The following is a 22,236-nucleotide window of genomic DNA, read 5'->3' as shown; positions in this document are numbered from 1 at the left end:
ATATAAGTATCGCCAGCCGCCGGCAATGTCACGCCGCAGTGAGAATCCAGTAGTCGCGCCGCCTTCACTAAAACAACATGATGGATCCAGTAGGATTCGCCCAGATCAGGTACGGTGTACTTATATCAAGAACTCGCAGTGTCCTGACTCCTCAGTGGCGTGTGCTTGCCGTACGCCAGACACGAGTACATTGCGCGACTGGAATCTGCGGGCGCCGGCACGCAACGGGGACCACAGCCCCTCTACGCCGATTTCGACGTAAGGAGGCGCAGCGTCCAGGAGACAAGATCAAAAACTACAATGTCAGATGGCAGGAGATGCCTATCATCGGCATGTTTGAGTCAGTTTTACACAACGGAACTCGATCGTCTCAACTTTCCACAAGACACCAAATTTCTGAGGCGTTACCAAGCGAGGGTGGAGTATAGGGGCCAGTCACCCCCAAACTTTGTTGACTCAGAGAAAATCAGTGCACAAGGGATAGATTGCTTTGATATTTGATTGCTTTGATATCTATAGATCTATAGCCACTCCACCGTCTAGACCATGCCTCAGTACGAGGCCTTCTCACGCAGCGCAGGAGTTTGAACACTTACCGCAGGTGGTTTCGACGAGATATCATACGTAACCCTATTGATCCCTTGCACCTCGTTTGTGATCCGCGACGAGATGCGGCGGAGTACCTCGGCGGGGAAGACGAACCAGTCGGCCGTCATGAAGTCCTCGGACTGCACCGCACGGAGCGCGATAACCTGCTCGTAGGTCCGTGCGTCGCCCATAACGCCGACTGCCTTGACAGGGAGAAGCACAGCGAACGCTTGGCTGATCTGGTCGTAGAGATTCGCCTTGCGGATCTCCTCGATGTAGATGCTGTCCGCCTGTTGGAGGATCTTGACCTGGTCACGCGTGACGGGGCCGAGGATACGAATGGCGAGACCGGGTCCGGGGAATGGGTGACGCTGGACCAGGTGATTGGGGATGGAGAGTAGACGACCGAGGGCGCGGACCTCGTCTATGCGCAACATCAGGACACGGCACCTACGAGCTTCGATTGTGCCAGCTTACCCTTGAACAACTCCCGGAGAGGCTCGATAAGCTTCAATTTCATGTCCTTGAGCAGACCGCCAACGTTATGATGCGTCTTGATCGTCGCACTTGGGCCCTTGAAGCTAATACTCTCGATGACGTCGGGGTAGAGCGTACCCTGGAGAAGCCATTCAATTTTGCCCTTGGCCTCGCTACCCTTGGCCTCCTCCTTCTCAGCCTCGGCTTCAATCTTCGCCGCCTCGGTCTCGAAGACGTTGATGAACGTGTTGCCAATGATCTTGCGCTTCTGTTCTGGGTCCTCGACGCCCTCGAGACGCGAAAGGAAGAGGCCCGACGCGTCGACGACAGTGAGGTTTACGCCAAGATCTTTGTTCAACATCTCGTGCACTTGTTGCGCCTCATCAAGACGGAGAACGCCATTGTCAACCATGATAGCGTGGAAACTACATGGTTGTTAGATGATCGTCTGAGTATGACTCATATGCAACTCACCGATCGCCAATAGCTTCATGCATCAGCTTCGCCGCAACAGAACTATCAACACCGCCGCTGACCGCCCCTATCACGCGACCTTTGGGTCCACAGATCTCGCGAATGCGCGCGATCTCTTTTCCAATGAACTCCTCCTGTACAAGCGATCATTAGCACGGGTATACCTAATAGTCCGACGCGGTGAACTTGCCATTGTCCAGTGCTGTCTGCAGCCACAGATGCCCACTACGAAGTTGCTGATCACCTCCCTTCCCCGCTTGGAGTGCGTGACCTCAGGGTGGAATTGTATTCCATAGAAAGGCTTCGAGCTGTGTGCTACCGCGGCATATGGCGCGGTTCCTGTGCGGCCAATGACGTGGAATCCCTCCGGCAGTTCAGAAAGTTGATCGCCGTGCGACATCCAAACCTGAGGAGGCACAGGTCGGATAGATATATTAAGTAACTTCAGTGTACAACGCACCTGCAAATCATCGCCCAAATCCTTGAATAACGCGTCGACTCCCTTGTTCTCCCCACCAATCTTGCATATCTCAACCTGGGCAAAGCCGTACTCCCGATGCTCGCATTTAGCCACCTTGCCCTTCATGTTCCACGCCATCTCCTACTTCCGCATATTCAGGTACAAGCCATGACATAACGGAGGCGATAGATTCGCACCTGAAGACCATAACAAATGCCGAGGACGGGTACTCCAAGCTCAAACACCTCGGGGTCAACATGTGGTGCATCCTTGTCGTAGACCGAGAATGGCGATCCGGAAAGAATGATCCCTGTGAATGCGAAGCGTCAAGGGACCAGCGGACGTTGAGGAACTATATATAAGCCCATACCTTTTGGTCTGAACTTCACCTCCTTGATCTTCTGGGTGCATGGCATCAGCTCGGCGTATACGTTCAGTTCACGACATCTCCTAGTGATTAGATGGCTATACTGTGATTGAGTTCAGCTTAGCATTCAGCAGAAACAACGACAACATACCTGAGAGCCAAAGTCGAGGATGAGGATGGTGTCGAACTGGTCGTGAATTTCAGCCATGGTGAAGGACGAGGAAGGGGCGGATGAGTCGAGGTTCGCTTATCGCAACTTGAAGAGCTATAAGTTAGACAATTTGCAGATAAGATAGACGCCATCAAACTGTCATTGAGCGTCTATAGCGAACCGAAGTCCGTCAGGTCTCTCACTGCGTGGTCTCATGCCCAGACGTATGGGTGTTACACCTGCACCCCACCACCGCGGTCACCTGCATCCCGGTGTAGCGTCGTTGAATGTTTGTCCATCCCAGAGTCGACGCTATACGAGTCTGGGATGGACAAACATTCCAGGCGCTACCTCTTGATCATGACGGCGCCATTCGTACAACACACGACAAGCCTATTCTCTCTTGACCGCGGCTGGCTTCTTGTCTACAATAAGGACAACTGTGGTATCTGGGACCTTTCATCTAGTGCATACCTCGCACTTCAATTCCAACATGGTGGCGGGGCCCTTCTACCTCTCTGTTCTGCATTTAGCCAGAAAATCACGCACGTCGCTGCTATTGGACACGAGGATGCCAGTGGGACGATTCGTATTTGTTATTGGGATGATAGGCACGTAGTCGTGTCCGACAAGGTAGAACAATTTGGTCATGTGCCAAGGCGGATCTGTTACTCACGCGACCTGTAGGTTTCGACTGTTGTGCAGTTCCGCAACCTCGACTATGCTATGGAACGCGGTGCTCTCTATATTGAACTACCTCAGCAGAGCAAGTCCTTTAATTCAGAAGTGAACATCACCGACCCGAGCGTCGTCGACGTCTGGCTCCTCAACGCTACAATCGAGCTCTCACACGATGTCGGCGGCTCCATGGACTACGCTTCTGCTCGTCGTGAACTTCTGACGACATTGACGGTCTCGCATGCTGCATCGAGTCATTCCGACGAGTTTCATTCCGTTTCGGGAGCCTTCACGACACTTGAGCTGGTCTGTTCTACCAAGAACTCTCCTTGCAGTGTAGACTTCTGGCAGGACCAGCGAGCAAAACCGATTGCAGGTGAGTTTCAAGTTTATTTGGCCGGATTGAAAATGAGCTGACGACTAACCGTAGGTCTATACGTTGTTCAGAGCTCATCTTTGCCGGTGGTAGCGAACATGCGCGATTAGATTATATGATGTCCTTTCTGGTACCGTCCGTGGTGTCGTATCTGCTTTAGGATCAGTATCACGATAGTTTGCACACTCATTGAGATTCGTGCCATTTTTGTCCTTCGTCCCGTTTGCCAGTGGGGATGCAAACCGCCGTAGAGCCTGATTTGCCCTGACTTTCTGGTCTTCGGCAGCGTGAGCTTGACGACAATGGGCTCCCGAATCCGTTCGGGACTGTACACGGGCCTCGCAAGCTGACTGGAATTATGTCTTCCAGTTCTCTGTTCGCGTTTAGAGCTTGGAGTTGGAAGCTGCGCAGCCATGATTAAATAAAGCGTTTCTACAGAGGCAGTTTCGTATGGTGGCGATACGTAAGATCTGCCAGGGTGACGCCGAAGACGCAGATGGGCGCTTACCATGCACGTCCACCCTTGTAGGCGTCTACTTAGGTTCGCCAGCTTCTACTCCACACGGTCCCTTGACCAACCACACCCTTGTCATATCGTCGAAATTGCTCTGTATTTTACTATCATAGTTTTTCATCATGGGTGAGCAGCTTGCTTCTGTGCCGCGAATGAGCTAATAGTGCTGATCACAGGTATCCCGAAGGTCAGTTCTGGCAAACGTCCGACGTACGCGTTTTACTCTGACCATATTTCCAATAGTTCTTCAGATACATCTCGTGAGTCCTCTCACTTCCTGGTAGAAGCTATTTCCGACTTCTCTATAGCGAGCGATACCCCTTGACGTCGCAGTTAATCGAGGAGAACAAGATTCCGGAGTTCGGTATGTTCACATCCGAAATGTGGCTGTTCCAGTGCTGACCCAGTCATAAGATAACTTATACGTCGATTTCAATGGCATCATACACAACTGTGCGTAGTATATGACCATATGGCGCTACATAGACTGAATCTGCGTGGTGTGCAGGCTCACATCCAAACGATGGAGACGCCCACTTCCGACTCACTGAAGAGCAAATCTTCACCGCTATCTTTGCATATGTCGACCATCTATTTGGAAAGATCAAGCCAAAGAAACTATTCTTTATGGCGATTGACGGTGTCGCCCCGCGCGCGAAGATGAACCAACAACGGAGTCGTCGATTCAGGACGGCGAAGGAGGCAAAGGAGATTCGCGAGAAGGCGGAGAGAAAGGGAGAGAAGCTGCCAGATAGCAAGGCGTTTGACAGCAACTGTATCACACCAGGTGAGCCTTACCTTAGTCGAGTGCGGAGAACGGAAGGGGTTGAACGGAGGGTCGTGTACGCGCCTTCAGGCACGGAGTTCATGGCGCGGTTGTCGGAGCAGCTGCGTTATTTTGTGAACAAGAAGATCTCGGAGGACGCGAATTGGCGCGATGTCACGGTGGTGTTGTCGGGACACGACGTCCCTGGAGAAGGCGAACACAAGATTATGGAGTACATCAGGCTGTCGAGAGCACAACTGGATTACGACCCCAACGTGCGGCACTGTCTGTATGGCCTGGACGCCGATCTAATCATGCTGGGTCTGCTGAGCCATGACCCTCACTTCTGCCTGCTGCGAGAGGAGGTGAAGTTCGGACCGGCTGCGAAGAGCAAGGGCAACAAGAGGTAAGTGCATCGTTGACAATCTTCTTCGACACGTTCATGGTTCCAACCACCTCTGCAGTCTCGACTCTATCAACTTTTACTTGCTACATCTCACGCTTATGCGAGAATACTTGGATTTGGAGTTCCACGATATCGAGCCTGTCCTTCCCTTCGACTACAGCCTGGAGCACGTCATCGACGACTTCATCCTGCTCGCAGTGTTCGTCGGGAACGATTTCCTGCCGAACTTGCCGGATTTACATATTCACGAGAACGGGTTGGAGAAGTTGTTTGACGTTTACAAGAAGGCGCTGCCCTCACTAGGTGAGTCAATCCGATTCCTTGTGTTGTTTTCGAGTTGCTGATAGAGTTGTAGATGGCTACTTGAACGAGAACGGAGTGATCAATACGAAGCGGCTACAGGTGATCCTGGACGAGATGGCAGAATGGGAGAAGGAGGTCTTTGAGAAGGAGTACGCAGATATCAATTGGTACAAGGGAAAGCAGGCGAAACACGTGAAGGAGATGGAGTTGGGAAGGAAACGGAATAAGCTCGGTGTGTGACATGATTCGCCTCATACCCTTCTATAATTTATGAGTTTTCATAGCCTTGACAACGTCGCAGCGAATGATCTTCGATCAGGTCAAGAACTTCGTGTTGGAGAGGAGGAAGCTGTCGCCGGCGGAGCATGCCGGTCAGCCGCCGTTGCCCATGGTGAACGATTTCCCTGCCGCGGACAGGGCGTTCATCAACCGCCTGGCCGAGGACTTGCACCTGTCGGTCGCGTGGGACGAGTATGACGATCAGGATAGGAATCTGGTTACTTGGCGGTTCCCTGGAGAACTGGAGGAGCCTGTGCCGGATAACGAGAATGGAAAGCCTGAGGGAGAGGAGGACGAAGAAGAATGGGAGGACGATGACGACGAGGAGTCGAGGGCGGCCGTGGACCGAGTTCTCAACAAGTATGAGAAGGCAAAGGTGATGGAGGAGGACAAGGAGGGCGACTTCGATGCGCGATATGAGCTGTCTATCAAGGAGAAGATGGACGAGTGGAAGCGGGGCTATTACAAGGTGCGTCCTATGCACTGCTTCACGTGGACTACGTTTGACTCTCGTCGCAGGGAAAGCTGGAGATCTCGTACGACGACCCGCAGGACATGGGCGACCTCATCTACCGATATGTTGAGGGGTTGCAGTGGGTCATGCATTACTACTACAGCGGTGTTGCGTCATGGAGTTGGTTCTACAACTACCACTATGCCCCACGCATCTCAGGTATGATTCGGTTACCGTGTATCCGCGACGTATCCACTCAGTTTGTCTCTAGACCTCAAGGGCGTCGACAAGATGTCATTCAAATTCGAGCTCGGGTATCCATTCCGACCATTCGAACAACTCATGGGCGTGCTACCTGAGGCAAGCAAGGAGCTCATCCCAGTGCCCTACCGGGTACGTCAAGCCCTGTGCCCATAGAAACGCATGTCTGACGTTTTGTCACTAGGATCTCATGTATGACCCCAACTCCCCAATTTTGGACTTCTACCCGACCGAGTTCGAGCAGGACTTGAATGGAAAGAAGCAGGATTGGGAGGCTATCGTTAAGATTCCCTTCATTGATGAGAAACGATTACTGAAGGCCATGCGATGTAAGCTACGACCGTCGCCATCGCTTGTCTGCTACTAACCTGCGTTGCATAGCGCGCGAGACACAGTTAACGGAGGAGGAGAAGCGACGCAACAGTTTCGGGACGAGTACCAGGTTCACGTACAACGACGGAGAACCGACCGTCTACCCATCCTCGTTGCCTGGCTTCTTCCCAACGCTCGCCCGTTGTTACTGTAGGATGGAGCCTTTCGACTTACCGACACTCGATGGCCTTCACCTTGTCGAAGGCTTGTGCGACGGCGTCTTCCTTGGTGCCGATGCGCTTGCCGGCTTCCCTTCGCTGCAGACCCTGCCTCACACCGCGTCATTGGGCCACCATGGCGTCAATGTCCATGGCTCTGAGAGCCGGAACAAGTCTATGGTCATACACATCGACAACGCCCATGAGAACCGAAAGGTCGAGGACATCGCTCAAGAAATGATTGGCCGGAGGACGTTCCTTGGTTGGCCTTTCCTTCAGGAGGGCTTGGTCAAAGCCGTGTCGGACTCGCTCTTTAAGTACGAGAAGGTGTCAATTGTTCAGGGCGACCCGCCTAAGGTCATCTCGACTCCGCACACTCCCCAAGGTCTTGGACTCTGGAAGATGAAAGCGGAGAGAATTGAACACTACTATTCGAAGCGATGTGGTGTCATCACTGGCAACATTGATGTCCTTTTGCACGTTCGTCCACTTAAAGGTCAGGCTCATACTTGCGCGTTCGAATGATGAAATTAAAGTGTTCATCGTCTAGGTCTGAAACGTCTGGACGATGGCGCATTTGTCAAGGACTATGAGGGGCCCGAGAAGGAGACCGAACAAGCTGTTCAGATGGCCGTATCTGAAGTCAATTCCGAAGATCCCAGGTTCCTAGAGAAAGAAGCGCCGCCCCTCTCTGAAGAGTTCCCGGACGGCAGCAAGGTCTTCTTCCTAGGAGAGCACGCGTATGGCGTTGCTGCGCAGATCTCCGCAACCACCCAGGATACCCTGTCCGTGATTTTGGCTGTGCGTCATCTCGGCTGTGTCATGTATTACCCTCATGTTGATCAGATGCGTTGCCAGTTCTTCCCTTCGGAGAAAGACGAGAACGACGCTTTTAAGCAAGCTGTCACGCACCGCACGCAGAAGAAGTATCTCTCCTCATTCAAGGTCGCAGAGATGCTCGGTATTTCAACCAGGGCCCTATCGAAGATCACCTCGAGCTTTATGGTCATTTCCGGGGGCGGCAGCAAGAGCAATCTTGGTCTGAGCTTGAAGTTCGAGGCGAAGGCACTGAAAGTCATCGAGTATTCACGCAAGGACGGTCGTTACTGGGAGTTCAGCGAAAAGGCCATTGAACTGATCCACCAGTACAAGGCGACATACCCGGAGGTTTTCCGTGTCCTTGATCGCAGCGGAGATGGTATGTTCTACTGGTTCTCGTACTTGCATCTGCTCTGATTACTCCTGTAGCTATGGTGAAGGCCTCCGACGTTTTCCCCAACGCACAAGATGCGGAAGCGAAGGTCAAGGAGGTCAAGACATGGCTCAATAGCAAGGGCGTGAAGGACTTCGAGCCCGTGTCTCTCTTCTGTGATCAGCTTGGCAAGGAGACCGTCAAGGAGATCGAGGCACTTGCAGATAGCCTGACCGCGAACAAAAAGCCTGAGGGTTTCAAAAAGGCGATTGTGAAGGGCATCCCGCGTCAAGCCGTCCTCAAACCTTCTCATGCCGTCTACCGCCTTCAGAATCAGCACTTTGCTCTAGGTGACAGGGTGACCATGGTCCAGGATTCCGGTGGTGTACCATTGTCGTTCAAGGGCGTCGTCATCGGTATGAACGCCAAATCCATGGACGTTGTGTGGGATGCTCCGTTCATGTCTGGTACTACGCTGGGAGATAGGTGCGATTGCTCATCGACACGCTTCCGTCCGTGCGCTGATGCGAACGAACGACATGCTAGGTGTTCGCAATACCGTGGCTCGACCGTCGAGTTCTGGTCTTGCCTCAATCTCACCAATCCTCAATTCCTGGCATCCACGAATCCGAAGGCGCCCCACGCCCAGAAACCGCAAGCACCATTCAAACCGCGATTCGGGCCTCATCCATCAGTTCGTCCTGGTCCAGGAATGCAGCCCGTAGCAGGATTCCGTCCTGCAGCCACTACGTATGTTGTCTTGACCTTACGTCGATTCATCTCTGAGGGTTTCCCGTTTATTCCAGCCAATCCCCGCACAATGGGTTCGATCATAACGGACATGTGCAAATCATGGCGAACCCGAACCGTGGTCGCAGCGGAGCATCGCGCGGCGGTCCCCCTCCGGCCCACAAGCAACCTTTTACAGCTGCTTCCACCTCTACGAATAGCAACTCTGTCAATGGCAGCGTGAAGACGAATGGTGTTGTGCCTCAGCCGAATGGCAGTCATGCCCCGATTCCGAGAGGTAGAGGTGTTTTCCGAGGGAACGGGTTCCAAGGCCGCGGGGGCTTCCAAGCTCCGCTGCCAGGTCGCAATGGGTCCGTTCCCCATCCCCATCCCCGTGGACGTGGCGGATTTGTGACAGGTATAGATCGCGGAGGGTTCAGAGGAACTGGACCTCGTGGTCGTGGAAGGGGTCATTTTGCGACGCCAGCCACGTCGTGAGTTCGCGCTTGTTTGATGGACTTTGTTCCGGATCGAAGACTGTAGCGATTCTGCGTGTAGCATCAACCTCTCACTTTCTGTGTCGTCAGATTTGTCGATCGCATAGTCTACATCTGCCTCTGTATAGTAGATTACCGTGTGGCTCAAGAATACATGTAGATCGGCACCTTAGATCCTCGTCATCCGACGTCTAAATGAAGCTTCTACATGTTATACCATGCGCCTTCACTGGGTCCTGATATCATGAGCCCTGTGAGGAAGTCGCCGGAAGCACTAGTTCACAATCGAGCATTTCGCTGGAGCACAACGAACGTCGCTGAAAATGCTTCCGTCTCGGGCGCGGGGTCAGAATGACGTTGAACAGGTATTTCAGCAGAAGGTCAACAGGCGGTGGTGTCACCATGGTCCGCTCCACGACTCATGAGACGTCAACAGGACATTGGATGAAATTCCTCCGCTCGGATCCGGCAGAACCACTTCCACCGCCAGATCATGGAAAAGTATCATATCATCTCCGCTTCACTGTCAGAAGATGTAGACGTCGCAGTTGTCAACAATAGAGTCCTTTCGCAACCGGTTCAAAACCGGATTGGATCTGGCCAATCTCTGAGCTGTTGGCGCAGTGCGTACACCGTCTAGCGCACTATTAGGCGTGTTCAATTAGGGGTGCTCAATTCTTGTCGGTCGCTCAGTTGCTCGCGCGCCTATTGGGCGCCTGCCTAGCTGCATTCAAGGTCAGCTCAAGCGCCTGCAGCACAGCGAGCAGAGATACGCAGGCAGCAGGTGCAACATGACCGCATGATGCCCCCGAGCTGGGACTAGAGAGCGACGCGAGGATTTGACAATTCAGAAGCTATAAAGTTGCTTGTCTCGAGATATGGAGTCGCCTCACAAGGTTTGAGTCCAGTTGCCATCGAGCCCAGAGCGGCACCCTCAGCTGAACCATATATATGTCGTGCTGATTCTGTTTCCGACTTGGGCGCATTGTGTACAATAAGACCAGGTCAACGAGTTTATAAGCTCTCCCGACGTCACCATTCACTTGCTGGGCTGGTTTCCCGGGCCTAACAAACCTAGCATGAGGCGATCTTGTCGATCTCTCTGCGCCCGCTGCCTGCGTGTCTCTGCTCGCTGTGCTGGAGCTGACCTTGAATGCAGCTAGGCAGGCGCCCAATAGGCGCGCGAGCAACTGAGCGACCGACAAGAATTGAGCACCCCTAATTGAACACGCCTATTGCGAGATAGCAAGGCCCCTCCGGACAGACCTAGACGACGTGAAGACTTGAAATACTCTGTAAGTGTTTTAAGGCGCGCATCAGTCGGGCTTACGCCCTCCTTCAACGCGCTGCGAGAGGAAATCGCATTCCATGAACATTGAGCGCTGTATGAGCAATTCACGAGTAATTATTGGGATACAGCCCACTAGATCAGGAGTCGGGGATATGACAAGCAGTGTCAGTACCGCGGATGTATCCGCCAGGGTTGCCTCGTCCGCGACCTGACAAATTGAACTACCCCACCGGTTTCAAATCGCCTGCGAAGGGACTCTAATAGGGCACTCGGAGAGCGCGTTCAACGACTCGATAGACTCTGCAATAAGGATTGGTCTTCCGCTTAGGTTATATTTCACATACATTCATCACGCACAGCGACGGCGCTGCATCTAACCCCTGTCCCATTCCGTGCATGAACAACTCTAGCGGCCTAGCCCTTACAGTAGCTCGCACCTCCCGACGAGCGCCCGCATATGGTTTGTATCCTGAATGCATAAGAAGTAGTACGCACTATCAGTCCAAGGCCGAGGTGACAGACTCCCCTGCCATATGTCGCTGCTTGCAAGGCGAAATGATTCTGATGTATCCTCAACAAATCTGCGACAAAGACGCGGAATAAGGAGCAGAGTGAGGTACATGTTTAAAGATACTTACTATGGTATGCCTCTTGTGGAAGGGCAACTTGAAATGAGGAAGTATGCCCAACCTGGGCTGGACCGAAGACTACGGTTGCGAATCTCAGGCACGTTCGTACGCTGGACAACTTCAACAGCAGGATCCGAACCCTTATACTCAGGGGAGCCAATCGTGGACTACGTCGACAAGCCGGTCGACCGCATCGTCCTCTCGCCAGAAGTGTGAAGCGCCCTGGACCTTGACCACCTCCAGCTTGCCCCGGGATGGCGCAGTGGAAGGTGCATCTCGCAGGGACGCGACCCATGCGTCGTAGCTCTCCGCAGTTGTGAAGTTGTCGTCATCCCCATAGATGATCAAGATATTTGACCGAGGTTCATTGATGAGAGACTGCAGGGCAGCAGAATATCGATGACCATGGAATGCGGTCAGCCAGCGTCGGGGTCCTAATGGGTACGAGAGGAGGATATGGGAGGTCTCGATGTCGTCTAGTACGGGGTGTAAGGACGCGATGAGCGAGCCATGTGAGTACCCCTGCCAACGCTCTGTGAGAACGATTGAGGTGCGGCTCAGGGGATTCACATACGGCGAGAACTAGCGAGGTGACGTGGGGTATGGTGGATCTCGCCCACTGTACGAGCTCCTTCAGGTCCTCCCCTTCGCGATGTCCTGTCAGGGATGCCCAGCCCGTTGACTTGCCCACACCTCGGGAGTTGTACCGGATGACGTCGTATCCTCGTTCGAGGAGCGGTTCCGTCAAGATTTGTAGTACGCTGTCGTATTCCACGTCGTCCGGACCGATAGTGCATCGAATAGAGGATACTCACTGGTCATTCATGCGGCCGCCCAACCATGACCAAGGATGTAAGCAGATCGCCAGCTTCCTTCTTAACTGTTCAATTACATCGGGTGTTGCTGACAGGGGCGGAGATGTCGGCTGGATGTGTGTGTACTCGAGCGTGGTCCCAGAAGGGAGTTGGACAATGTCATGGCGAGAGGACCGTGAGGTTCTTGATAGCGACATCCCTTGTTCTACTGAGAATTCAGATGGTAAGCCCTGTGCAGCAGAAGTCCTTGTCGGAAAAGAACAGAACAGAGTAGGAAGCTAGCTGAAGACGCCTTGTTGGAGGATCAGCCTGGACAGCAGCTGAGAGTGACGCTCTCCTGGTTTGAGGTGAGATTGTGATGAGCGTCTATCTGGATCGGCGCATCTGCCGTATCGAGATTGCTCTTCAGCTTCAGAGTCAGACCTCCTCAGACTCTGACTCTCGGTGCCGGACAACCTCTGCTCAAACCACCAACTAGCTATTCTCTATTCATGCAGGGATGACCCCAAGATACGACCCGAACTTTCCAGCTGATCTCAACATTAAGCCACTTGAGGCTTCGGCCTCCGATGCGGACGCTCGCTTCAACTCAACCGCTCAGGAAGGTGCTATAAGAACGTACGGGATCGCCGGTCGTATATGGTGATGCCTTCCCCTTCGACACTACGCATCGCACCGCATCTAACGCTCGGAAAACTCGTATGCAGGGAGGCCTCTCATGCCATGCTCGCGTACCTCGACCCATCCTCCTCTTCCACATGCGAATTCGACCCGGTACCAGTCACGAGACAGTCGCCGCGAGCTGAGCGACACCCTATCACCGCGATTGAGCTGGGATCTGGCACTGGGTTCGTCGCCTCGCGCGTTGCAGAATGGTTGCGTCCGGATCTGGATCTTCTGCTCGCGACCGATCTGCCGGAGGTTTGCGCCCTGCTCGAGGCAAACCTTCGTTCGTCTCGCGCAGCCCGAGTGCGCCCGCTCTCTTGGGGCTCCCGGGAGCACGCGAGCGCTATATTCGACGAGCTCGGTCTCCTATCTTCCGATCAGCCAGCACGATACGCTACGCACATCCTCTGCAGTGATCTCGTATGTCCTTGAGCCTTGAGCCTACGAACGTCTGGAGCCCTCGCCGACGTCACTCTTGCTTCGCTAGGTCTATTTCCCAGAGCTGCTCGCGCCTCTCTTACGATCTCTGCTACACCTCACGTCACCGCCGCTCGTCGGTCATCATCGTGCTAAGCCTCCTACCGTCATAATCTCCTACAAGATTCGCAGTCTCGCCAAGGAGACGCCGTTCTGGACCGCTTTCGGTCTATGGTTTGTGTTTGCCCCTGTGCTCGTTCGCAGGAAACGGTGTATCGGCGCCGATCCGCCATCCGACCTCCCCGCCGAATGGGCCAAATTTTCTCCAGGAGATGGCAATGACGAGACATTCGTCCTTGTTGCGACACGAAGACCAGAGTCGCTGTCGTGGACCGTACCGGACGAAGACGCCGCACTTATGCGGGGTGTAGGCGCACAAGGATCAGGGTCGGCCAAGTCCGACGAGCAATTTGAGCAGCTTTTGCTCATGGGCCTCGACCTATAGCAGAGTGCGTTCGGGTTGTTGATTTTCCTGACATGCCAGCCTTCATCTGACGCTCCTGACCCGGTTTGTGTCAACCTAGATGGAGACTACCCAGGCGAATATCAGATGTTGTCTACGCTTAATGCAGAAGAGAGCCAATCCGATGAGCATGTACAAAGAAGCAATCCAAACTAAGAGGCGTCCATGAATATAATGAACCGCATTATTTCACGGTGGCAATAGTCAGAAGAGAAACCTCGCTAGGAGTATCGTGACGACCCAGCTACTAACCGCGACTCCGCCGACGCCAACAAGCACGCATGTCTTCCCGCCCGCGAGGTTGAACCCGAACGTGCGCTGGTGCTGTTACCGGTACTACGCTGGAAGCCTGGAATGACTCGCTCCGGGTGCTGCGGCCGTGGCGTGGGCAGTGAGCCAGAAGTTCCCGGCAACCGGCGGGCCTCCGAGGCTACAGAGCCTTTGAAGCCGAGGTTCATGATGGACGTCGAGGGATTGACGAGGGCTGAGGCAGCCTCGACGGCGAGATTATCGGGCTGGAGGAACGGTAAGAGGGTTCGTTATACCCGTACGCCGTGGATGACGCCTTAGCGCTCCTGTCTGCGAGTTGGAGGAAAACACAGGGAAAGCTTCAACAACGGCGATCAGCCGCAGGCGGGCCTGGAGACAGGCACTCGAAGAGATTGCAAGGGTGTTCTTCACTAGCGCCGCGCCTGAGGCAAGGCTCTCGCCGTCAGCAAGTAGAGATCCCGAGGCAGCGAAGTGTCTGATGTCAGCGAGACTATGTTTCTGCGAGGTTGGCGCATCGGGATCGCCCATGAATAGCAAGAAAGTCTGGAGAAGACATTGCTCTGCAAGTCGAAGCCTGGGCGCGATGCGAATTCAGAATGCGCCCTTTGCACAGTGGTGGAGGACTCTCGTGCTTGACCCCAGGGTGACTACGGGAAGCAGCGCCTGCTTGAAAACCCCGATCAAAACTCCAAACCACTCGACTTCAACAGTCTCTTCTCAGAGCTTACATGAGGAGACGACGTTCGCCAGACCTGTGTAGGTATGTTCTGGAGGGCGACTGTGGTCCTGAGGTAGGAGAGAAATCATTAAGCGCTTAAGTAATTAGTGACGGAGACAGCCGCCGGAAACTTGAATCTCATCCTCACCGGCACCATCGCTCATCATCGAGTCGGTATTTTATCTGTGATCCTGATGACTTGCTAGTAGTCAAAGATAAGAATTGTGTAGATGGCTTTAGAATGTGAGCGGACGTCTTCTGTTTGTGCCTTGGCTACTCACAGGCACTGTACACGCAGATATCTTATGCCCAGCATGACGGGGCTAGTAAATGCTCACACTTTCTACGACGCGATCCCTACTAGGTTATAGCAGGCGAAACTGACCACGTCTTTATTGCGGCAAGCTGTGGCGACCCGTAACCGCAACCGAGACTTCGTTTACGGGCGATCTGTGAGCCGCTATCATCACGCTCGTCCTCGTCATTCTGTACATATCTCCTCCCGGATGGTGTATGGATGACTCTTTTCAGTTGAGGATGATGTCTCGTTGTGTCTGTAAACGACAGCTTTGCGCAATAGAGCTGCCACGGGTACCCGAGATAACGTCTCTCCGCATTAGGAGCGCCCGGTGTGTCGTTATCTTTCCCCGCTACGCTCCCACTTGTCTCCATCCGCACCAGCCTAGGCACGCCTGCGCGTTTTGCAGAACGTCCTCAGGAAGGGCCTTTCTACCACACGATCACGTGCGCCGGGTGTCGCCATACCGTCTTCCATTCGCGCAAGAATGGGACGGTTGCGCACGAGTCGCCCTGCGGGAACGCACCGTGACCCACTTCTCAGAAGTCTCATATAAAGCGCGCTTGGGGCAATGTCGAAATGCTCCTCAAGCGACTTGAGTCTGCTCATACCCATCTCCCTGACCCGCTTTCCTTGCAATGGCTCCCGTCGCAACGAACGACACTGCCCAAGATCACGTCTCGACTGGTCCGGTCAAGAAGGTGGCCGAGAAGCTCTTCAACCCCTTCTACTCGCCGACTAATGGCGCCGACGGAGAAGACGGCGACTACAAGTATGCGAAATACAAGGTACGATCCCCAAGGGACTTGGGTTTCAGTCCGCTTGTTCGCATCCGCGCGAGCCGTCCGCGACGCTTCGATCTGCGATCCTGATGTTGTCCGTCATGTCTGCTGTGTTTTGTGCAATGTTCTGATCTGTGATGCTTGTGTGGCAGCCGTTCTTCCCAAACGTCAAGTGGGAGCCCCTCGAGGAATTCCCCGTCACGGATCGCGCACACAATGCGGATCCCGAGAAGAAGAGCCTCCTCTCGGCCGCGTCCAAGGTCACCCACCTGACGCCTGCCATCGGCACCGAGCTCTTGGGCATCGACCTGCGGGAGCTGTCCGACAGCCAAAAGGACGAGCTGTGCGTATCGCCTCTCTCTCAGAAGTGTCTCTGTATGGTTGATGTATGACATCTTATGCTGAACACAGCGCCTTGCTCGTCGCTGAACGGGGAGTGGTCTGTAAGTAGCGTTTGATACAGTGGCGTGCATTAGCGGGTAACTGACAGATGGACTTGCGCTCAGTCTTCCGCGACCAGGAGATCAGCATCCATGAGCAGCTCGAGCTCGCGCGTCACTTCGGACCCCTCCACAAGCATGCGACGACCCCTATCCCCCGGGAGCCCGGACTGGAGGAAGTCCACGGTACGTGTCTCAACTCCTTCCTCACAATCGCCGCAGAACACGCGTCTTACTCTCTCGTCCGCAGTCGTCTACACCGACGGATCTCGCCGCCCAGACCCTTCTGCGTTCTCGAAGATCGACCTCTGGCATTCCGACGTGTCTTACGAACTCCAGCCCCCGAGCACAACCTCTCTCAAGCTGATCACCGGTCCCCCTTATGGAGGTGACACGCTCTGGAGCTCCGGGTATGTTCCCATACCTAGACTATGCGCCGTCTCACGCGTCGTCATCTGCGACCGGAGGATGGCAATGGTAGGACACGTGAGCTGACTTCTTTCCTCCTGGCCCTCGGTAGCTACGCGCTGTACTCCTCGTTCAGCCCTGGCTTCCAAAAGTACCTCGAGGGCCTCTACGCCGTGCACAGCGCAGTCGCGCAGGCAGACGGCGCACGCGCTGCTGGTCAGACCGTGCGGCGTGAGCCGGTCGAGAGCGTCCACCCCGTTGTGCGCGTGCACCCTGTCACCGGCTACAAGGCCGTCTACGTCAACCCAGGTAAATCTCCAAACTGTCGTACCTTCCACCCTGTCTGTTCCCCATCTTCCCCATCTGGTTCTCGAGACCTTACTTCCGCCCTGTCTTCCCATGTCACGACACCGCCCCAAGTTACGTTGGCCCCCCGTACAGAACGCGTCTGACAAATGTCCTCTGCGCTGACAGGCTTCACCCGTCGCATCGTGGGCCTGCCCAAGGCGGAGAGCGACGCCATCCTCCAGCTGCTCTTCCACCAGATCGCGTACGTCGCCCTTGCCATATGCGTCCGAGCTCCGCAAGCTTTTCGTCTCGCGAGCTTTGCGCGCTGACGTCGTCCTATTTGTCATCAGCGACAACCCCGACTTCCAGGTCCGTTTCAGGTGGGAACCCAACTCAATCGCCTTCTGGGACAACAGGGTGAGCACACGCATTTTTCTTCGCCCCCCTCCTGGTGCCCGCATGTGCCCGAACGCAACTCGCGTCCCAATTTACCACCGTACCACCGTTCTTTACTGTTCGTCCGTCCGCGCTGCCGGGCAGTGACATCACCCCCTACACTTTCTTTGACGTCTTCTCCCGCGTCGTCGTGTTCCTTGACCGGCGCGCTGGTTTCGTGTTTGGGTTCGGGCCCCCCTTTCTCCATTCGCATAACGCCGCCCAGCCCGCTCTTACGTCTTCCATCCGTTTCGGATCGCCCCGCCTTCCCCGCTTCACACCTTTGATGCCTCCTGCCTCCATCTTTCCGCACGGTCCACATTCTCTGATTCGCCCCGTACACGATGTACAACCATCGCTGATCACATCCCTTCATGCCTTCCATCTCCTGCCCCCCTCCTCCTCTCCCAACACACAAACCGCAGATCGTGACGCACTCCGCGACGTTCGACTTCTTCCCGCACGTCCGGCACGCGCTCCGCGCGACCCCGCACGGCGAGCGCCCCACGTCCGTCGAGGACTTCGAGCGCGCGTCGGGCCGCGCCGCCAAGGACTGGCAGAAGGACCTCTGGGAGAAGCAGGGCATCGCGACGGACGCCCCGGCGCCGCGCGCTGGCCCGCGCGGGTACAACGACTGAGTGCGGCAGCGCGGCGGCGTTCCCGGGGGGGAGGGGGGGGGGCAGATAGCGGATTGCGAACCGCAGACAGCGAGCCGCAAATCGCGCATCGCGTCGCCTGGTCCGTGGAGCTCGCTGACTTGCGCGGACTCTCGGTGTCGTCGCGGGAAGGACGGGGCGGAAGCATGCTGCTAGATAGGGAACCTTTTCGTGGATGTAAGAACAGCACTGTAACAACCTGCAACCGCCGGGGTCGTATGGAACAATATATCAAAGAATCTCTGCACTGCTGGTTGTGCGGCGATTGGCAGTCGTCAGCGTCCGACGCTGGCAGATACGACGGCAGACTGTCCGAAGTTGCGAACAAGTACGCCGAATCGCGCGGGAAGGCGAGATGCGCCATGCGATGGCATCGGGTCCCATCGGGCGCGTGCGGCCGTTTCGGAGATGAGCAGGCGCGCACCAGACAGCGGTCGCACGATAGCGTCGCGATAGACGTCGACAAGCTCACACATGGAATCGCGCAGGCATCTGCAGCGTCGCGGGCGGCGGGGGGCTGCTGCCTCATGTCCGTGTCTCCCGTGGCCTGTGGCCTCATGGACCGGGCTCGCGGGGAGCGCTGGACGGTGGTGGGGATCGGCAGGGATCGCGTGGGGTGCGAGTGATTAGATGCGCGATTGGATGCGCGCGGGTGCGTGCCAGTGAAGATCGCGCGCGATCGATCCCGTCAGAGATGCGCGATGACCGATGTGCGATGGCTCGATGGCCCTGTCACCAACATCGTCTCATCCACATCGTCTATCGCCCGCGATGAGATCGCGCCCCGCCCGCTCCCAGATCCCCCCTGCCCCCGCCCTGCCCGTCGTGCCAACGCACCTTGCCAGTCCAGATGCATCGTCCACGCAACGCCTGCGCCGTTTCTGCTGCTACTCCATACATTACATTACGCCAAAACGAGATTACGGCCGTGGGGGCCAGATATACGACGACATAGGACATGAAAGCTGAGCTACACCCGCACAACAGCGCAACACTACAGGTAACACACTATGTGCACTTCGATCGGAACGACAATGACAGATAGGCATATCGGGAGGCCGAAAGCGGAGATGAACACGAAGAAGCATAGAATAATAAACGGGTCCCTGTCCATATTCCACAGCGGAGGGAGAGAGCGCATCTCTCGCGCTGCGCAGATTATTATTGCGGAGATGCGCGGGCATGAGACGGAGGGTGCGACGCGCGCACGTATGACTGCGGCTCCGAGTTGTACCCAGGACGCTCCCCGTTCTGGTGTGCCAACCAAGGCGGGGGCGGGACCGGACCGCCGGCTGCGCTGTGCGGGGCGGAGGAGGGCGCGTGCGGAGGAGGCATCATCTGCTGCGGCTGCCCGCCAGAGGGGCCTGGGGCACCCACAGGCATCAGTTGGTACGGACCAGGGTGAGCGGGAGCACCTGCGTGGATCGGAAGCTGTTTGGGCTGGTCGTATGGTGACGGAGGTGGTTGGCCCTGGTGCGGAGGAGGGTGCGACTGGGAGTGGGACGGTTCACCTCCGTGCTCCCCTCCACCGCCCCTCGCCGAGGCAGTAGACGCACGCAGGGTCTGCAGGTCAATGGGCGGAGCCTTTCCGTTCGCGTCGAGAGTTTTCTCCCTTTTGCGCATGAGTTTTGCGTAATCTGGTGATGGTCCAAGGCATGTCAGACTGTTATTGCAGGCAGCAATGCCGCGATGGCCACTTACGCAAGCCACATGCATTGCACAACGTCCTCGCCCCGTCCGGACCACGACGCCACTCAGGTGTCTCACGAATGTTACATGAATGACATTTACCCGGTGGGGTTGCTCGCTGAACATTTCATCAGTCAACGTTCGCCGCTTCACTGCAACAAATGGAAGTTACTCTTACACTGCGCTTGCGGTATTTGTTCTTCTGCTGCCCTGGAGCAGCACCGCCCGTGCTAGACTGCCGTTTGTTACGGATGATCTGCATGTCATGTTCCGCTGTCGACTGTGCCTGTTCATCAGGGCAAGGGCAATTGACCGGTCGTTTAGCACTGAGCATCTAACAGGGACAGGGTGACAGCACAGCACTCACATCGTAATGAACGATTGCGGATGGAGGTTCTCCCTCCCTGGCCATATCTTCCCATGGTCTCTTGGGCGGTCGAACTTGTTCTTCGGCGGGGTTAGTGGAGGCAGGGTAATCCCCGTCCTTACGCGAGGTATCTTCACCACCTTCAAGGCGCCGCAGATCCTCAAGAAGCCTCATCACGGTAGAAGCATGATAATTCATCTCCTCGATCTCCTGCGGCGCGGGCTGCGCTTGAGGGTGCTGACGGGTCACGTTCGCTGAAGGCAGATAAGCAGCGGCATCATTACCCGCAGTGTCCAGAACGTACCATAATGGTTCGCGAACCCGTAAAGAACATTGCAGTGTTTCACGATCTGTCGGGGAATTGGTCAGAAAAACAAGGAGTAAAACCTCCGCGAGAACGCACCTCGGCAATCACCTGATGACGTGCGTTCGCCCGCTCCGCATCCGCTGGACTCGAGACAAGCGGAGGTGGGGCACGGGCCTCGACGGGAGCCGGTACTAGCGGGGTAGTGCGGGCGTAGCCGTTGAAGTGTTGCTGAGGAGGTGGTTGTTGCGCGGGGGCAGGGGTGGGAGCGGAAGGATGCTGCCAGTGTTCTGTGGGAGGATACGGGCTGGCTGGCGGCTGGTTTTGATGATGCGCGGGCGCCGGGGGCGGAGGCATAGCGTAATGTGCACGCGACATTTGCTGGGGCTGTGGATACGGCGCGTATCCAGGAGGAGGGTAGTGGGATGGGTGCTGGATGTGCTCCTGAGGCGGGGCGACCTGGGGAGGAGGACCCTGGTGGTACCCCGGCGGAGGAGCTTGAGCAGGATACGGAGGATACACGGTCTACGAAACACGACCGAATTGGGCAAACCGGGCACATCGACAATCGATGCGATTCACAATGAGTTAGCGCCATCAGTATAAACGCCCTTCACGGGAGAACCAACGCTTACGTGAGGAGAACGCACAGGCGAAGCGCTGACGCCTTGCTGCGAACGGGACCTTTTGGACTGAGCCTCCGCAGAGGAGCTGTCGGGACGCGATGCTCCCGCATTGACACCGTGGTGTGGTTGCACACCAGCGGGGGGTTGCTGCGAGGCAGGAGGAGCCTGCGAATGCGCGTAAGGTGCGTCCGGCTTGGACGGAGGCGCGTACTGGTGCTTCGGAGGCGGGTCATGCGGTGGCGGCATACCAGACGAGTGCTGAGAGGGAGGTATGGGCGCAGACGGAGCAGAAGAACGGCTCCAGGACGAGGGCTCATGCCTCGCACGAGCGTGTTCAGCACGACCCTGACCATTTGCGGGAGCCCCGTCCTGGCCGGGAGGAGGAAAGTTCAAATCCTTGATCGAGGGCAAGCGAACCGAGTCTTGCATGGGCTGATGCAGAGAATAGGAGGAATATTGGGACGGGTGAGCGGAAGACATGACAGCTTGGGAGGCGGAGGAGGCAAGGGGAGGGCTGGAGTATATCTCCTGTATCTCCCGATTGACCCGGATCTGGTTGGCGAATCGGAGGGAGCTAAATCAGGCGAAGCCAAGTACGAAACAATCAAGAGGCGGATAGACAAGCGGGGAAAAGAGCCTTTGCGTGATGCACAGGCTCAAGGGCGACCAGAATTGCTTTCCGAGGCAGGAAAAGCAGACGGACGGGAGAGGGACGGATGGCAGGTGTCGAAGAGGGGGAAGGAGGCGGATGGAAACAAGGAGGACGAGCAGCCGGCTAACTAGATCACCAAACAAATCTGAGCGGAGTCTGAATCTGACGCGACCAAATAACGCATAGAATTTCGCGCAAATAAACGCCGAACGGGGAATCGTCCTCCTGCAGCACTCGTGTGGTCCCCTGCACCCAGCCGTGCATGCTCTGTGCTTTATAGCGTGGACGGGGGCAGCGAGCAGGGCTCGAGGAGGGCACATCGAGGAGAGGTCGAGATTGAGGTGCCAGGTCGAGATCCGCATCAGCAATCTCGAGAACCGGGAGAGCCGGGAATCTCTGTGCCCGATACTAGATCGCACCTGCGACTCGACCAGTACGTAACTGCCCAAACTCGGCCTAA

General features: G+C 55.7%; 6 protein-coding genes across 6 annotated transcripts; 3 read left to right on the top strand and 3 right to left on the bottom strand.

Annotated features, from left to right (window-relative positions):
- Nucleotides 1–487: 487 nt before the first annotated feature.
- On the bottom strand, nt 488–2,590 carry DICSQDRAFT_133578 (GMP synthase). Its single transcript, XM_007362600.1, has 9 exons — nt 2,518–2,590; nt 2,370–2,469; nt 2,197–2,309; nt 2,000–2,140; nt 1,730–1,945; nt 1,540–1,673; nt 1,066–1,490; nt 597–1,012; nt 488–539 (listed from the first exon to the last, which is right to left on the bottom strand). Exons 1-9 carry the CDS (start codon nt 2,572–2,574, stop codon nt 522–524), a joined length of 1,620 nt encoding a protein of 539 aa, XP_007362662.1. The 5' UTR covers nt 2,575–2,590; the 3' UTR covers nt 488–521.
- A 524-nt stretch (nt 2,591–3,114) lies between these two features.
- On the top strand, nt 3,115–3,585 carry DICSQDRAFT_37030 (uncharacterized protein; the record flags this gene model as incomplete). The annotated part of the gene is made up of 2 exons (XM_007362599.1): nt 3,115–3,150; nt 3,205–3,585. Coding segments are annotated over 2 exons (417 nt in total), but the record flags the coding sequence as incomplete, so codon positions are not given.
- A 7,687-nt stretch (nt 3,586–11,272) lies between these two features.
- On the bottom strand, nt 11,273–12,546 carry DICSQDRAFT_80632 (alpha/beta-hydrolase). Its single transcript, XM_007362598.1, has 4 exons — nt 12,238–12,546; nt 11,997–12,183; nt 11,432–11,944; nt 11,273–11,374 (listed from the first exon to the last, which is right to left on the bottom strand). Exons 1-3 carry the CDS (start codon nt 12,432–12,434, stop codon nt 11,570–11,572), a joined length of 759 nt encoding a protein of 252 aa, XP_007362660.1. The 5' UTR covers nt 12,435–12,546; the 3' UTR covers nt 11,273–11,374; nt 11,432–11,569.
- Nucleotides 12,547–12,736: 190 nt separating this feature from the next.
- On the top strand, nt 12,737–14,025 carry DICSQDRAFT_178426 (uncharacterized protein; the record flags this gene model as incomplete). Its single annotated transcript, XM_007362597.1, has 4 exons — nt 12,737–12,879; nt 12,945–13,323; nt 13,391–13,829; nt 13,905–14,025. The coding sequence occupies 3 exons, from the start codon at nt 12,737–12,739 to the stop codon at nt 13,823–13,825; spliced, it is 957 nt and encodes a 318-aa protein (XP_007362659.1). The 3' UTR covers nt 13,826–13,829; nt 13,905–14,025.
- Nucleotides 14,026–15,734: 1,709 nt separating this feature from the next.
- On the top strand, nt 15,735–18,381 carry DICSQDRAFT_133573 (TauD-domain-containing protein). Its single transcript, XM_007362596.1, has 9 exons — nt 15,735–15,917; nt 16,064–16,254; nt 16,323–16,354; nt 16,418–16,537; nt 16,602–16,761; nt 16,872–17,068; nt 17,234–17,309; nt 17,398–17,464; nt 17,908–18,381. The coding sequence occupies exons 1-9, from the start codon at nt 15,768–15,770 to the stop codon at nt 18,118–18,120; spliced, it is 1,206 nt and encodes a 401-aa protein (XP_007362658.1). The 5' UTR covers nt 15,735–15,767; the 3' UTR covers nt 18,121–18,381.
- Nucleotides 18,382–19,299: 918 nt separating this feature from the next.
- DICSQDRAFT_144588 (uncharacterized protein) lies at nt 19,300–21,553 on the bottom strand (the record flags this gene model as incomplete). Its single annotated transcript, XM_007362595.1, has 7 exons — nt 19,300–19,775; nt 19,840–19,945; nt 20,006–20,161; nt 20,213–20,416; nt 20,479–20,544; nt 20,598–20,995; nt 21,109–21,553. The coding sequence occupies 7 exons, from the start codon at nt 21,551–21,553 to the stop codon at nt 19,300–19,302; spliced, it is 1,851 nt and encodes a 616-aa protein (XP_007362657.1).
- Between the last annotated feature and the right edge of the window lie 683 nt (nt 21,554–22,236).

Source organism: Dichomitus squalens (genome assembly GCF_000275845.1).
Source record: "Dichomitus squalens LYAD-421 SS1 unplaced genomic scaffold DICSQscaffold_4, whole genome shotgun sequence".
NCBI lineage: Eukaryota > Fungi > Basidiomycota > Agaricomycetes > Polyporales > Polyporaceae > Dichomitus > Dichomitus squalens.
Note: the sequence above shows the minus strand (reverse complement) of the source record. Positions and strands in the feature narration are given on the sequence as shown.